At 36.7% G+C, this 16,945-nt stretch overlaps 1 protein-coding gene across 1 annotated transcript in view; it reads right to left on the bottom strand.

Annotated features, from left to right (window-relative positions):
- The window catches only part of LOC136611004 (cystine/glutamate transporter-like), a 50,323-nt gene that overhangs the window by 12,004 nt on the left and 21,374 nt on the right, over positions 1 to 16,945 (bottom strand). Inside the window, exons 4-5 of the mRNA XM_066590239.1 lie at positions 4,452 to 4,577; positions 1,098 to 1,197 (exon numbers count right to left, since the gene is read on the bottom strand). Coding sequence (XP_066446336.1) covers positions 1,098 to 1,197; positions 4,452 to 4,577 — 226 coding nt within the window. The remainder of the gene's footprint in view (positions 1 to 1,097; positions 1,198 to 4,451; positions 4,578 to 16,945) is intronic.

Genomic DNA, 16,945 nt, shown 5'->3' with positions numbered 1-16,945 from the left:
TACACAAGATACTTAACACATATCGAACCATTGAGATTCGTCTGAAATGACAGAGTAATAGTGCCCCAAATATTAAATGCCCTCCTTAAAGGCCCTAATACTAATAGTGACCCTGTTATTGGCTCCAATAGTAATAGCAAGCATGTTAGTGGCCCCTGTAGTAATAGTGACCCCCATAGTGGCCCCTGTAGTAATAGTGACCACCTTACTGGCCCCAGTAGTAAAATTGTCTCCTATAGTGGCCCCACTAGTAATAATGCTCCAGTTACTGGCCACAATAGTAATAGTGTCCCCCATTAGTGGTGACAGTAATAATAATGTTCCCCACCATTGCCCCAGTGTGTCCCCCATATTGGCTCCAGTAGTAATAGTGGCCCCCATAGTGGCCCCAGTAGTAATAGTGATCCCCATAGTGGCGACAGTAGTAATAATGCCCCTGTTAGTGGTCATAGCAGTAACAGTGTGCCCTGTTAGTTGGCCACAGTAGTAGTGCCCTCTATTAGTTGGCCACAGTAGTAATAATGGCTCCACTAGTAATAGTGTCCCCTATTAGTGGCTACAGTTGCAATAGTGTTCCCTGTTAGTGGGTACAGCAGCAATACTGGTGCAAGTAGTAATAGTGTCCCCTGTTAGTGGCCCCAATAGTAATAGTGCTCCATAGCGGACCTCCAGCTGGACAGCAGCCTGACAGGCATTGCACTCACTGGGTCTGTAGTGGCGTTCCGGCAGTCACTCCGGTAATCAGTCTGGGACCCCTGACCTCTTCTCCCGGCGTCTGCACTGCATAAAGGGCAGAGTCTGTGTGCAGGAACACATACGCTTGGGGTAGAGGTCAGGGGTCACAGAATGATGACAGCACCGGCAGCCGGAGCGCCACTACACACTGAGTGTCTTGGGCTTCTGCCCAGCCGGCTCACAGCTTGCAATCAATTTTTACTGCCCATTAATATGGCCAGCAAAAAAAAATACAGGCTGGGTGGCAACTGGCTGCCACCTCGTATGGTAGAGGCACCGCTGGCTCTATCCTCGTAGTTTAAAGCCAGATGACCCCCTGTGGCAGCCATTTATGCCTAATCTATCAGAACAGAACCACTCACCAGCCTCCAAAGGCAAACATTCCCGAGTAAAAGGCCAGTGGAATCTTGTCCAGAGCCAATGAACTCGTATCAAATGCATCCTGGAAATTCTCAGTCCTTCCTGAAAGTGCGACATAAAGTTTCATCAATCACTCGTTGGTTATACTTTTAGATGGTGCAAATATAGCGCAGCGGTTCACAATTAGTTTAGGTTATTGCTGGTGGCACATCGCCTGTTTAAGGATGGGGATATGCTGCTGGCAAAGATCATTTTTGAGCCTGTATAAAAGATGACAACAAATTTTCATGTAAGGCAAGAGTCTTATTTGTTCGATCAGTAGGCACCTTTACATGGGCAGTCATCAGCAATAAGCAATTGGAAATGTGATCGTTCGCCCAAGCTTGGCCCATGTGCACTCTTTGTCAAAAACAATCTCGCCCCTAGAAGAAGTTGTTGTTTTGCCACTAAACCTGATATTGAGCTTCATCTCAGGCAGATCTGTAAATGATGAGAGTTGTGTTGATTGGATGAACGGTCACCGGAGGCCCTAAAAGTGGTTCCCCCCTTGGCCTATAAGAGGCTCTCGGAGGCTCCTTGTGTGTAGTGACCTCTTCTTCCGCTTGTAGAGCTTGTTAAACACTAGACACCTCTACGACGCAGAGAAGAGATGTCATCCCGTTACCGGCATTATTGGGATGTGAGAAGCTGGATGGTCGTATTGATGTCCCCCACCGGCTATTCTGACCAGACTGTTAGGAGGTGCTAGGACTAGTGGCTGTGTGAGGGCACACAAGGTGACCGGGCTCAGAACCCCCCGACAGACCAGTAGAAAGGAATGTCTGACCAGACTGTTAGAAGCTGTTGGGACCAGTGGATGTGTGAGGGCACACAAGGTGACCAGGCTCAGGACGCCCCCTTACAGACCACCAGTAGAGAGGAGAGTCTGACCAGACTGTAAGGAGGTGTTGGGACCAGTGGATGTGTGAGAGGCCACAAGGTGACCGGGCTCAGGACATCCCCTACAGACCACCAGTAGAGGAGCGTCTGACCACACTGTTAGAAGCTGTTGGGACCAGTGGATGGGGGCACACAAGGTGACCGGGCTCAGGACGCCCCTACAGACCACCAGTAGAGAGGAGCAGCTGACCAGATTGTTAGAAGCTGTTGGGACCAGTGGATGTGTGAGGACAAACAAGGCGACCAGGCTGAGGACGAACTCTACAGACCACCAGTAGAGAGGAGAGTCTGACCAGACTGTTAGGAGGTGTTGGGACCAGTGGATGTGTGAGAGGCCACAAGGTGACCGAGCTCAGGACATCCCCTACAGACCACCAGTAGAGGAGCGTCTGACCACACTGTTAGAAGCTGTTGGGACCAGTGGATGGGGGCACACAAGGTGACCGGGCTCAGGACGCCCCTACAGACCACCAGTAAAGATGAGTGTCTGACCAGATTGTTAGAAGCTGTTGGGACCAGTGGATGTGTGAGGACAAACAAGGCGACCAGGCTCAGGCCCCTTTACAGACCACCAGTAGAGAGGAGAGTCTGACCAGACTGTTAGGAGGTGTTGGGACCAGTGGATGTGTGAGAGGCCACAAGGTGACCGGGCTCAGGACGACCCCTACAGACCACCAGTAGAGAGGAGCATCTGACCAGACTGTTAGAAGCTGTTGGAACCAGTGGACGGGGGCACACAAGGTAACCGGGCTCAGGACGCCCCCTACAGACCACCAGTAGAGAGAAGCGTCTGACCAGACTGTTAGGAGGTGTTGGGACCAGTGGATGTGTGAGGGCACACAAGGTGACCGGGCTCAGGACGCCCCCTACAGACCACCAGTAAAGATGAGCATCTGATTAGACTGTTAGGGGGTTTGGGACTGGTGGATGCGCACACAACGTGACTAGGACCAGTAAAGAGGACTGTCTGATCGTCTGACAAGCAGAAGCAGCTCCAACTATTTCATTGTCCATCATCCAGAGACAAGTGGTGCCATTGTAACAGGCCCCGGTGTCTGTCAGAACCACAAAACCATTTCCAGGCACTTGGCTGAAGGACATTTGGTATCACGGTGCCCATTACGTGTTTCGCTTTTGAAATCCTCCCACTATCGCCTCCGTTTGCAGTGATGTTCTGAACGATGAAACTGGACGCTACAGAGTAGAACCGGGTTGTCTTTAGCAGTGATTAATCCAGGTTTAGTTTGGGCGCTGATGACATCCGTGGTCATGACCGGAGACCTCGGGGTGAGCGCCTCAGGTCTGCCTTTGCTGTGGAGCGGCACACTGCCCCCTGCTGGTGTGATAGTCTGGGGGGCCATCGCATACAACAGTCTGTCCCCTCTAGTGGCGGTACGAGGGACAATGACAGCCCAGCGATATGTTCAGGACGTCCTGCAGCCACGTGTGTTCCTCTAATGCTCGGCCGCACACACAAGGAGGTCACAGGAGCCCCCACAACATTGTCACACTTCTGTGGCTGCCCGGTCACTGGATTTATCGCCAGTAGAAGATGTATGGGACCATCTGGGACGCACTGCAGAATTGACAAGTTCCTCCACAGATTACATTGTGTTGTTGGAAGTTGTAGTTTATCAGGGGACACTTCTATAGGCACCCTTACACGGTACAACACTGGGGCGCATAAGAGCCCGACAGCCGTACCGCGACTATCGCTCCTGTGATTTACACACAAACAATAGTTTAGATGAATGGAGTAGCAGCCTGCTAGAGATTGTCGCAGCCCTCCCACCGCCATTCGCAGGAAGCCGGAGTCGCACAGAGATCAAACACTTAGCGGTTCTGTTTCAGGGAGGTTAACCCTTTGCAATCCAATTTTGGATTCAGGGTTTCCTAGGCGGCTTTCTCTTTCTGCCATTATACAATGGCGCTATCCGCTGGCTAGAGCCAGTACTGCGGTATGGGATATGCTGGAGAGGCCCCCAACAACAGAGCAGCCAGTAATATACAGTAAGAATACCCTGCCGGACGTTTTCCGACATCGGAGCTGTACAGGCTTCAATCAGAATGTCATTAGACGTCAGACAGTGGATTGGAAAGGGTTAAAAGAAACAACTAGCGACGTGTACCCGGGCTGACAGTCGCCTGGAATCGCTCATTTGCGCAATTATTCAGGTAACTATCGGCACGTGTAAAGTCACCTTAACAAAAAGGGATTGTTAAAAAAAGATAAACTTTCCCAAGCATAATGGATCGTTGACCATTTGGTACCTGAAGCTCCAAGTCATCACGATTTCATGAATCCCAAAAGGCCAGGTTGAAGTAAGGAAGGAAAAGTGCCACAGAAAATTTTGGCTGAGTTTCTATGAGGCAAAGCCCAGGTATAGCCGCTTGGTATACATACATACATGTTTTACCTCTCGCTAAGGCCATCATTCCGGGTACGATAATCAGTCCAATAGCCACTAACTTCAGTGCCGTAAAGAGGGTCTGGAGATTTGCTGACCAACTGACGCTCCAGCAGTTCAGGGCAATGATGAACGCTGCAGACAAGCAGAAGTCCGATCAGAAAGGCCAGTCTGCCTCTTTAAAATGTGCCGGACACATAAAGGGACATTCCAGACACAAAATACATTAACATCAATTGTGCAATTAACATTTCTATTTCCCCCCACAAGAACATTGTACAGGATAGAACTGTGAAATAATGATTTCATTCTTAATATTCCTTCCATCATGCCTCAGGGTGGAGTACAAATTGAATGTTCTCAATATAGCTACTATAATACTCCGACTATCTACAAGACTAAAATTGTTATAATATTGCCTCTGTGTACAAAAATATAACTACTATAATACTGCTCCTATGTACAAGAATATAACTACTATAATACTGTCCCCTATGTACAAGAATATAACTACTATAATACTGCCCCCTATGTACAAGAATATAACTACTATAATACTACCCCTATGTACAAGTATATAACTACTATAATACTGCCCTCTATGTACAAGAATATAACTACTATAATACTGCCCCCTATGTACAAGAATATAACTACTATAATACTGCCCCCTATGTACAAGAATATAACTACTATAATACTACCCCTATGTACAAGTATATAACTACTATAATACTGCCCTCTATGTACAAAAATATAACTACTATAATACTGCTCCTATGTACAAGAATATAACTACTATAATACTGTCCCCTATGTACAAGAATATAACTACTATAATACTGCCCCCTATGTACAAGAATATAACTTCTATAATACTACCCCTATGTACAAGTATATAACTACTATAATACTGCCCTCTATGTACAAGAATATAACTACTATAATACTGCCCCCTATGTACAAGAATATAACTACTATAATACTGCCTCCTATGTACAAGAATATAACCACTATAATACTGCCTCCTATGTACAAGAATATAACTACTATAATACTGCCCTCTATGTACAATAATATAACTACTATAATACTGCTCCCTATGTACAAGAATAAAACTACTATAATACTGCCTCCTATGTACAAGAATATAACTACTATAATACTGCCCCCTATGTACAAGAATATAACTACTATAATACTGCCCCCTATGTACAAGAATATAACTACTATAATACTGCCCCCTATGTACAAGAATATAACTACTATAATACTGCCCCCTATGTACAAGAATATAACTACTATAATACTGCCCCCTATGTACAGGAATATAACTACTATAATACTGCCTCCTATGTACAAGAATATAACTACTATAATACTGCTCCCTATGTACAAGAATATAACTACTATAATACTGTCCCCTATGTACAAGAATATAACTACTATAATACTGTCCCCTATGTACAAGAATATAACTACTATAATACTGTCCCCTATGTACAGGAATATAACTATTATAATACTGCTCCCTATGGACAAGAATATAACTACTATAATACTGTCCCCTATGTACAAGAATATAACTACTATAATACTGCTCCCTATGAACAAGAATATAACTACTATAATACTGTCCCCTATGTACAGGAATATAACTATTATAATACTGCTCCCTATGTACAAGAATATAACTACTATAATACTGCCCTCTATGTACAAGAATATAACTACTATAATACTGCCCCCTATGTACAAGAATATAACTACTATAATACTGCCTCCTATGTACAAGAATATAACTACTATAATACTGCTCCCTATGTACAAGAATATAACTACTATAATACTGTCCCCTATGTACAAGAATATAACTACTATAATACTGTCCCCTATGTACAAGAATATAACTACTATAATACTGTCCCCTATGTACAGGAATATAACTATTATAATACTGCTCCCTATGGACAAGAATATAACTACTATAATACTGTCCCCTATGTACAAGAATATAACTACTATAATACTGCTCCCTATGAACAAGAATATAACTACTATAATACTGTCCCCTATGTACAGGAATATAACTATTATAATACTGCTCCCTATGTACAAGAATATAACTACTATAATACTGCCCCTATGTACAGGAATATAACTACTATAATACTGCCCCTATGTACAAGAATATAACTACTATAATACTGCCCCTATGTACAAGAATATAACTACTATAATACTGCCCCTATGTACAAGAATATAACTACTATAATACTGCTCCTATGTACAAGAATATAACTACTATAATACTGCTCCTATGTACAAGAATATAACTACTATAATACTGCCCCCTATGTACAAGAATATAATTACTATAATACTGCCCCCTATGTACAAGAATATAACTACTATAATACTGCCCCCTATGTACAAGAATATAACTACTATAATACTGCTCCTATGTACAAGAATATAACTACTATAATACTGCCCCCTATGTACAGGAATATAACTACTATAATACTGCCCCCTATGTACAGGAATATAACTACTATAATACTGCCCCCTATGTACAGGAATATAACTACTATAATACTGCCCCTATATACAAGAATATAACTACTGTAATACTGCCCCTATGTGCAAGAATATAACTACTATAATACTGCCCCCTATGTACAAGAATATAACTACTATAATACTGCCCCCTATGTACAAGAATATAACTACTATAATACTGCCCCTATGTACAAGAATATAACTACTATAATACTGCCCCCTATGTACAAGAACATAACTACTATAATACTGCCCCCTATGTACAAGAATATAACTACTATAATACTGCTCCTATGTACAAGAATATAACTACTATAATACTGCTCCTATGTACAAGAATATAACTACTATAATACTGCTCCTATGTACAAGAATATAACTACTATAATACTGTCCCCTATGTACAAGAATATAATTACTATAATACTGCCCCCTATGTACAAGAATATAACTACTATAATACTGCTCCTATGTACAAGAATATAACTACTATAATACTGCCCTCTATGTACAAGAATATAACTACTATAATACTGCCCCCTATGTACAAGAATATAACTACTATAATACTGCCTCCTATGTACAAGAATATAACTACTATAATACTGCTCCCTATGTACAAGAATATAACTACTATAATACTGTCCCCTATGTACAAGAATATAACTACTATAATACTGCCCCCTATGTACAAGAATATAACTACTATAATACTGCCCCCTATGTACAGGAATATAACTACTATAATACTGCTCCCTATGTACAAGAATATAACTACTATAATACTGTCCCCTATGTACAAGAATATAACTACTATAATACTGCTCCCTATGAACAAGAATATAACTACTATAATACTGTCCCCTATGTACAGGAATATAACTATTATAATACTGCTCCCTATGTACAAGAATATAACTACTATAATACTGTCCCCTATGTACAAGAATACAACTATTATAATACTGCTCCCTATGTACAAGAATATAACTACTATAATACTGCCCCTATGTACAAGAATATAACTACTATAATACTGCCCCTATGTACAAGAATATAACTACTATAATACTGCCCCTATGTACAAGAATATAACTACTATAATACTGCTCCTATGTACAAGAATATAACTACTATAATACTGCCCCCTATGTACAAGAATATAATTACTATAATACTGCCCCCTATGTACAAGAATATAACTACTATAATACTGCCCCCTATGTACAAGAATATAACTACTATAATACTGCTCCTATGTACAAGAATATAACTACTATAATAATGCCCCCTATGTACAGGAATATAACTACTATAATACTGCCCCCTATGTACAGGAATATAACTACTATAATACTGCCCCCTATGTACAGGAATATAACTACTATAATACTGCCCCCTATGTACAGGAATATAACTACTATAATACTGCCCCTATGTACAAGAATATAACTACTGTAATACTGCCCCTATGTGCAAGAATATAACTACTATAATACTGCTCCTATGTACAAGAATATAACTACTACAATACTGCCCACTATGTACAAGAATATAACTACTATAATACTGCCCCCTATGTACAAGAATATAACTACTATAATACTGCCCCTATGTACAAGAATATAACTACTGTAATACTGCCCCTATGTGCAAGAATGTAACTACTATAATACTGCCTCATATGTACAAGAATATAACTACTATAATACTGCCCCCTATGTACAAGAATATAACTACTATAATACTGCCCCCTATGTACAAGAATATAACTACTATAATACTGCCCCCTATGTACAAGGATATAACTACTATAATACTGCCCCTATGTACAAGAATATAACTACTATAATACTGCCCCTATGTACAAGAATATAACTACTATAATACTGCTCCTATGTACAAGAATATAACTACTATAATACTGCCCCCTATGTACAAGAATATAATTACTATAATACTGCCCCCTATGTACAGGAATATAACTACTATAATACTGCCCCCTATGTACAGGAATATAACTACTATAATACTGCCACCTATGTACAAGAATATAACTACTATAATACTGCCCCTATGTACAAGGATATAACTACTATAATACTGCCCCTATGTACAAGAATATAACTACTATAATACTGCCCCTATGTACAAGAATATAACTACTATAATACTGCTCCTATGTACAAGAATATAACTACTACAATACTGCCCACTATGTACAAGAATATAACTACTATAATACTGCCCCCTATGTACAAGAATATAACTACTATAATACTGCTCCCTATGTACAAGAATATAACTACTATAATACTGCCCCTATGTACAAGAATATAACTACTATAATACTGCTACTATGTACAAGAATATAACTACTATAATACTGCCTCCTATGTACAAGAATATAACTACTATAATACTGCCCCCTATGTACAGGAATATAACTACTATAATACTGCCCCTATATACAAGAATATAACTACTGTAATACTGCCCCTATGTGCAAGAATATAACTACTATAATACTGCCTCATATGTACAAGAATATAACTACTATAATACTGCCCCCTATGTACAAGAATATAACTACTATAATACTGCCCCCTATGTACAAGGATATAACTACTATAATACTGCCCCCTATGTACAAGAATATAACTACTATAATACTGCCCCCTATGTACAACAATATAACTACTATAATACTGCCCCCTATGTACAACAATATAACTACTATAATACTGCCCCCTATGTACAAGAATATAACTACTATAATACTGCTCCTATGTACAAGAATATAACTACTATAATACTGCTCCCTATATACAAGAATATAACTACTATAATACTGCTCCCTATATACAAGAATATAACTACTATAATACTGCCTCCTATGTACAAGGATATAACTACTATAATACTGCTCCCTATGTACAAGAATATAACTACTATAATACTGCTCCTATGTACAAGAATATAACTAATACTGCTCCTATGTACAAGAATATAACTACTATAATACTGCTCCCTATATACAAGAATATAACTACTATAATACTGCTCCCTATATACAAGAATATAACTACTATAATACTGCCTCCTATGTACAAGGATATAACTACTATAATACTGCTCCCTATATACAAGAATATAACTACTATAATACTGCCTCCTATGTACAAGGATATAACTACTATAATACTGCCCCTATGTACAAGAATATACCTACTATAATACTGCCCCTATGTACAAGAATATAACTACTATAATACTGCTCCTATGTACAAGAATATAACTACTATAATACTGCCCCCTATGTACAAGAATATAATTACTATAATACTGCCCCCTATGTACAGGAATATAACTACTATAATACTGCCCCCTATGTACAGGAATATAACTACTATAATACTGCCCCCTATGTACAAGAATATAACTACTATAATACTGCCCCCTATGTACAAGGATATAACTACTATAATACTGCCCCTATGTACAAGAATATAACTACTATAATACTGCCCCTATGTACAAGAATATAACTACTATAATACTGCTCCTATGTACAAGAATATAACTACTACAATACTGCCCACTATGTACAAGAATATAACTACTATAATACTGCCCCCTATGTACAAGAATATAACTACTATAATACTGCTCCCTATGTACAAGAATATAACTACTATAATACTGCCCCTATGTACAAGAATATAACTACTATAATACTGCTACTATGTACAAGTATATATCTACTATAATACTGCCTCCTATGTACAAGAATATAACTACTATAATACTGCCCCCTATGTACAAGAATATAACTACTATAATACTGCCTCCTATGTACAAGAATATAACTACTATAATACTGCCCCCTATGTACAGGAATATAACTACTATAATACTGCCCCTATATACAAGAATATAGCTACTGTAATACTGCCCCTATGTGCAAGAATATAACTACTATAATACTGCCTCATATGTACAAGAATATAACTACTATAATACTGCCCCCTATGTACAAGAATATAACTACTATAATACTGCCCCCTATGTACAAGGATATAACTACTATAATACTGCCCCCTATGTACAAGAATATAACTACTATAATACTGCCCCCTATGTACAACAATATAACTACTATAATACTGCCCCCTATGTACAACAATATAACTACTATAATACTGCTCCCTATATACAAGAATATAACTACTATAATACTGCCTCCTATGTACAAGGATATAACTACTATAATACTGCTCCCTATATACAAGAATATAACTACTATAATACTGCCCCCTATGTACAAGAATATAACTACTATAATACTGCTCCTATGTACAAGAATATAACTACTATAATACTGCTCCCTATATACAAGAATATAACTACTATAATACTGCTCCCTATATACAAGAATATAACTACTATAATACTGCCTCCTATGTACAAGGATATAACTACTATAATACTGCTCCCTATGTACAAGAATATAACTAGTATAATACTGCTCCTATGTACAAGAATATAACTACTATAATACTGCTCCTATGTACAAGAATATAACTACTATAATACTGCTCCCTATATACAAGAATATAACTACTATAATACTGCTCCCTATATACAAGAATATAACTACTATAATACTGCCTCCTATGTACAAGGATATAAGTACTATAATACTGCTCCCTATATACAAGAATATAACTACTATAATACTGCCTCCTATGTACAAGGATATTACTACTATAATACTGCTCCCTATATACAAGAATATAACTACTATAATACTGCCTCCTATGTACAAGGATATAACTACTATAATACTGCCACCTATGTACAAGAATATAACTACTATAATACTGCCTCATATGTACAAGAATATAACTACTATAATACTGCCCCCTATGTACAAGAATATAACTACTATAATACTGCCCCCTATGTACAAGAATATAACTACTATAATACTGCCCCTATGTACAAGAATATAACTACTATAATACTGCCCCCTATGTACAAGAACATAACTACTATAATACTGCCCCCTATGTACAAGAATATAACTACTATAATACTGCTCCTATGTACAAGAATATAACTACTATAATACTGCTCCTATGTACAGGAATATAACTACTATAATACTGCCCCTATATACAAGAATATAGCTACTGTAATACTGCCCCTATGTGCAAGAATATAACTACTATAATACTGCCTCATATGTACAAGAATATAACTACTATAATACTGCCCCCTATGTACAAGAATATAACTACTATAATACTGCCCCCTATGTACAAGGATATAACTACTATAATACTGCCCCCTATGTACAAGAATATAACTACTATAATACTGCCCCCTATGTACAACAATATAACTACTATAATACTGCCCCCTATGTACAACAATATAACTACTATAATACTGCTCCCTATATACAAGAATATAACTACTATAATACTGCCTCCTATGTACAAGGATATAACTACTATAATACTGCTCCCTATATACAAGAATATAACTACTATAATACTGCCCCCTATGTACAAGAATATAACTACTATAATACTGCTCCTATGTACAAGAATATAACTACTATAATACTGCTCCCTATATACAAGAATATAACTACTATAATACTGCTCCCTATATACAAGAATATAACTACTATAATACTGCCTCCTATGTACAAGGATATAACTACTATAATACTGCTCCCTATGTACAAGAATATAACTAGTATAATACTGCTCCTATGTACAAGAATATAACTACTATAATACTGCTCCTATGTACAAGAATATAACTACTATAATACTGCTCCCTATATACAAGAATATAACTACTATAATACTGCTCCCTATATACAAGAATATAACTACTATAATACTGCCTCCTATGTACAAGGATATAAGTACTATAATACTGCTCCCTATATACAAGAATATAACTACTATAATACTGCCTCCTATGTACAAGGATATTACTACTATAATACTGCTCCCTATATACAAGAATATAACTACTATAATACTGCCTCCTATGTACAAGGATATAACTACTATAATACTGCCACCTATGTACAAGAATATAACTACTATAATACTGCCTCATATGTACAAGAATATAACTACTATAATACTGCCCCCTATGTACAAGAATATAACTACTATAATACTGCCCCCTATGTACAAGAATATAACTACTATAATACTGCCCCTATGTACAAGAATATAACTACTATAATACTGCCCCCTATGTACAAGAACATAACTACTATAATACTGCCCCTTATGTACAAGAATATAACTACTATAATACTGCTCCTATGTACAAGAATATAACTACTATAATACTGCTCCTATGTACAAGAATATAACTACTATAATACTGCTCCTATGTACAAGAATATAACTACTATAATACTGTCCCCTATGTACAAGAATATAATTACTATAATACTGCCCCCTATGTACAAGAATATAACTACTATAATACTGCTCCTATGTACAAGAATATAACTACTATAATACTGCCCTCTATGTACAAGAATATAACTACTATAATACTGCCCCCTATGTACAAGAATATAACTACTATAATACTGCCTCCTATGTACAAGAATATAACTACTATAATACTGCTCCCTATGTACAAGAATATAACTACTATAATACTGTCCCCTATGTACAAGAATATAACTACTATAATACTGTCCCCTATGTACAGGAATATAACTATTATAATACTGCTCCCTATGGACAAGAATATAACTACTATAATACTGTCCCCTATGTACAAGAATATAACTACTATAATACTGCTCCCTATGAACAAGAATATAACTACTATAATACTGTCCCCTATGTACAGGAATATAACTATTATAATACTGCTCCCTATGTACAAGAATATAACTACTATAATACTGCCCTCTATGTACAAGAATATAACTACTATAATACTGCCCCCTATGTACAAGAATATAACTACTATAATACTGCCTCCTATGTACAAGAATATAACTACTATAATACTGCTCCCTATGTACAAGAATATAACTACTATAATACTGTCCCCTATGTACAAGAATATAACTACTATAATACTGTCCCCTATGTACAAGAATATAACTACTATAATACTGTCCCCTATGTACAGGAATATAACTATTATAATACTGCTCCCTATGGACAAGAATATAACTACTATAATACTGTCCCCTATGTACAAGAATATAACTACTATAATACTGCTCCCTATGAACAAGAATATAACTACTATAATACTGTCCCCTATGTACAGGAATATAACTATTATAATACTGCTCCCTATGTACAAGAATATAACTACTATAATACTGCCCCTATGTACAGGAATATAACTACTATAATACTGCCCCTATGTACAAGAATATAACTACTATAATACTGCCCCTATGTACAAGAATATAACTACTATAATACTGCCCCTATGTACAAGAATATAACTACTATAATACTGCTCCCTATGTACAAGAATATAACTACTATAATACTGCCCCCTATGTACAGGAATATAACTACTATAATACTGCCTCCTATGTACAAGAATATAACTACTATAATACTGCTCCCTATGTACAAGAATATAACTACTATAATACTGTCCCCTATGTACAAGAATATAACTACTATAATACTGTCCCCTATGTACAAGAATATAACTACTATAATACTGTCCCCTATGTACAGGAATATAACTATTATAATACTGCTCCCTATGGACAAGAATATAACTACTATAATACTGTCCCCTATGTACAAGAATATAACTACTATAATACTGCTCCCTATGAACAAGAATATAACTACTATAATACTGTCCCCTATGTACAGGAATATAACTATTATAATACTGCTCCCTATGTACAAGAATATAACTACTATAATACTGCCCTCTATGTACAAGAATATAACTACTATAATACTGCCCCCTATGTACAAGAATATAACTACTATAATACTGCCTCCTATGTACAAGAATATAACTACTATAATACTGCTCCCTATGTACAAGAATATAACTACTATAATACTGTCCCCTATGTACAAGAATATAACTACTATAATACTGTCCCCTATGTACAAGAATATAACTACTATAATACTGTCCCCTATGTACAGGAATATAACTATTATAATACTGCTCCCTATGGACAAGAATATAACTACTATAATACTGTCCCCTATGTACAAGAATATAACTACTATACTTCCTCCTATGTACAAGAATATAACTACTATAATACTGCCCCCTATGTACAAGAATATAACTACTATAATACTGCCTCCTATGTACAAGAATATAACTACTATAATACTGCCTGCTATGTACAAGGATATAACTACTATAATACTGCTCCCTATGAACAAGAATATAACTACTATAATACTGTCCCCTATGTACAGGAATATAACTATTATAATACTGCTCCCTATGTACAAGAATATAACTACTATAATACTGCCCCTATGTACAGGAATATAACTACTATAATACTGCCCCTATGTACAAGAATATAACTACTATAATACTGCCCCTATGTACAAGAATATAACTACTATAATACTGCCCCTATGTACAAGAATATAACTACTATAATACTGCTCCTATGTACAAGAATATAACTACTATAATACTGCTCCTATGTACAAGAATATAACTACTATAATACTGCCCCCTATGTACAAGAATATAATTACTATAATACTGCCCCCTATGTACAAGAATATAACTACTATAATACTGCCCCCTATGTACAAGAATATAACTACTATAATACTGCTCCTATGTACAAGAATATAACTACTATAATACTGCCCCCTATGTACAGGAATATAACTACTATAATACTGCCCCCTATGTACAGGAATATAACTACTATAATACTGCCCCCTATGTACAGGAATATAACTACTATAATACTGCCCCTATATACAAGAATATAACTACTGTAATACTGCCCCTATGTGCAAGAATATAACTACTATAATACTGCCCCCTATGTACAAGAATATAACTACTATAATACTGCCCCCTATGTACAAGAATATAACTACTATAATACTGCCCCTATGTACAAGAATATAACTACTATAATACTGCCCCCTATGTACAAGAACATAACTACTATAATACTGCCCCCTATGTACAAGAATATAACTACTATAATACTGCTCCTATGTACAAGAATATAACTACTATAATACTGCTCCTATGTACAAGAATATAACTACTATAATACTGCTCCTATGTACAAGAATATAACTACTATAATACTGTCCCCTATGTACAAGAATATAATTACTATAATACTGCCCCCTATGTACAAGAATATAACTACTATAATACTGCTCCTATGTACAAGAATATAACTACTATAATACTGCCCTCTATGTACAAGAATATAACTACTATAATACTGCCCCCTATGTACAAGAATATAACTACTATAATACTGCCTCCTATGTACAAGAATATAACTACTATAATACTGCTCCCTATGTACAAGAATATAACTACTATAATACTGTCCCCTATGTACAAGAATATAACTACTATAATACTGCCCCCTATGTACAAGAATATAACTACTATAATACTGCCCCCTATGTACAGGAATATAACTACTATAATACTGCTCCCTATGTACAAGAATATAACTACTATAATACTGTCCCCTATGTACAAGAATATAACTACTATAATACTGCTCCCTATGAACAAGAATATAACTACTATAATACTGTCCCCTATGTACAGGAATATAACTATTATAATACTGCTCCCTATGTACAAGAATATAACTACTATAATACTGTCCCCTATGTACAAGAATACAACTATTATAATACTGCTCCCTATGTACA

Source organism: Eleutherodactylus coqui, chromosome 2 (assembly GCF_035609145.1).
Source record: "Eleutherodactylus coqui strain aEleCoq1 chromosome 2, aEleCoq1.hap1, whole genome shotgun sequence".
NCBI classification, from domain to species: Eukaryota; Metazoa; Chordata; class Amphibia; order Anura; family Eleutherodactylidae; genus Eleutherodactylus; species Eleutherodactylus coqui.
The sequence above is the reverse complement of the archived record's forward strand: the minus strand, read 5'-3'. Positions and strand labels throughout refer to the sequence as shown.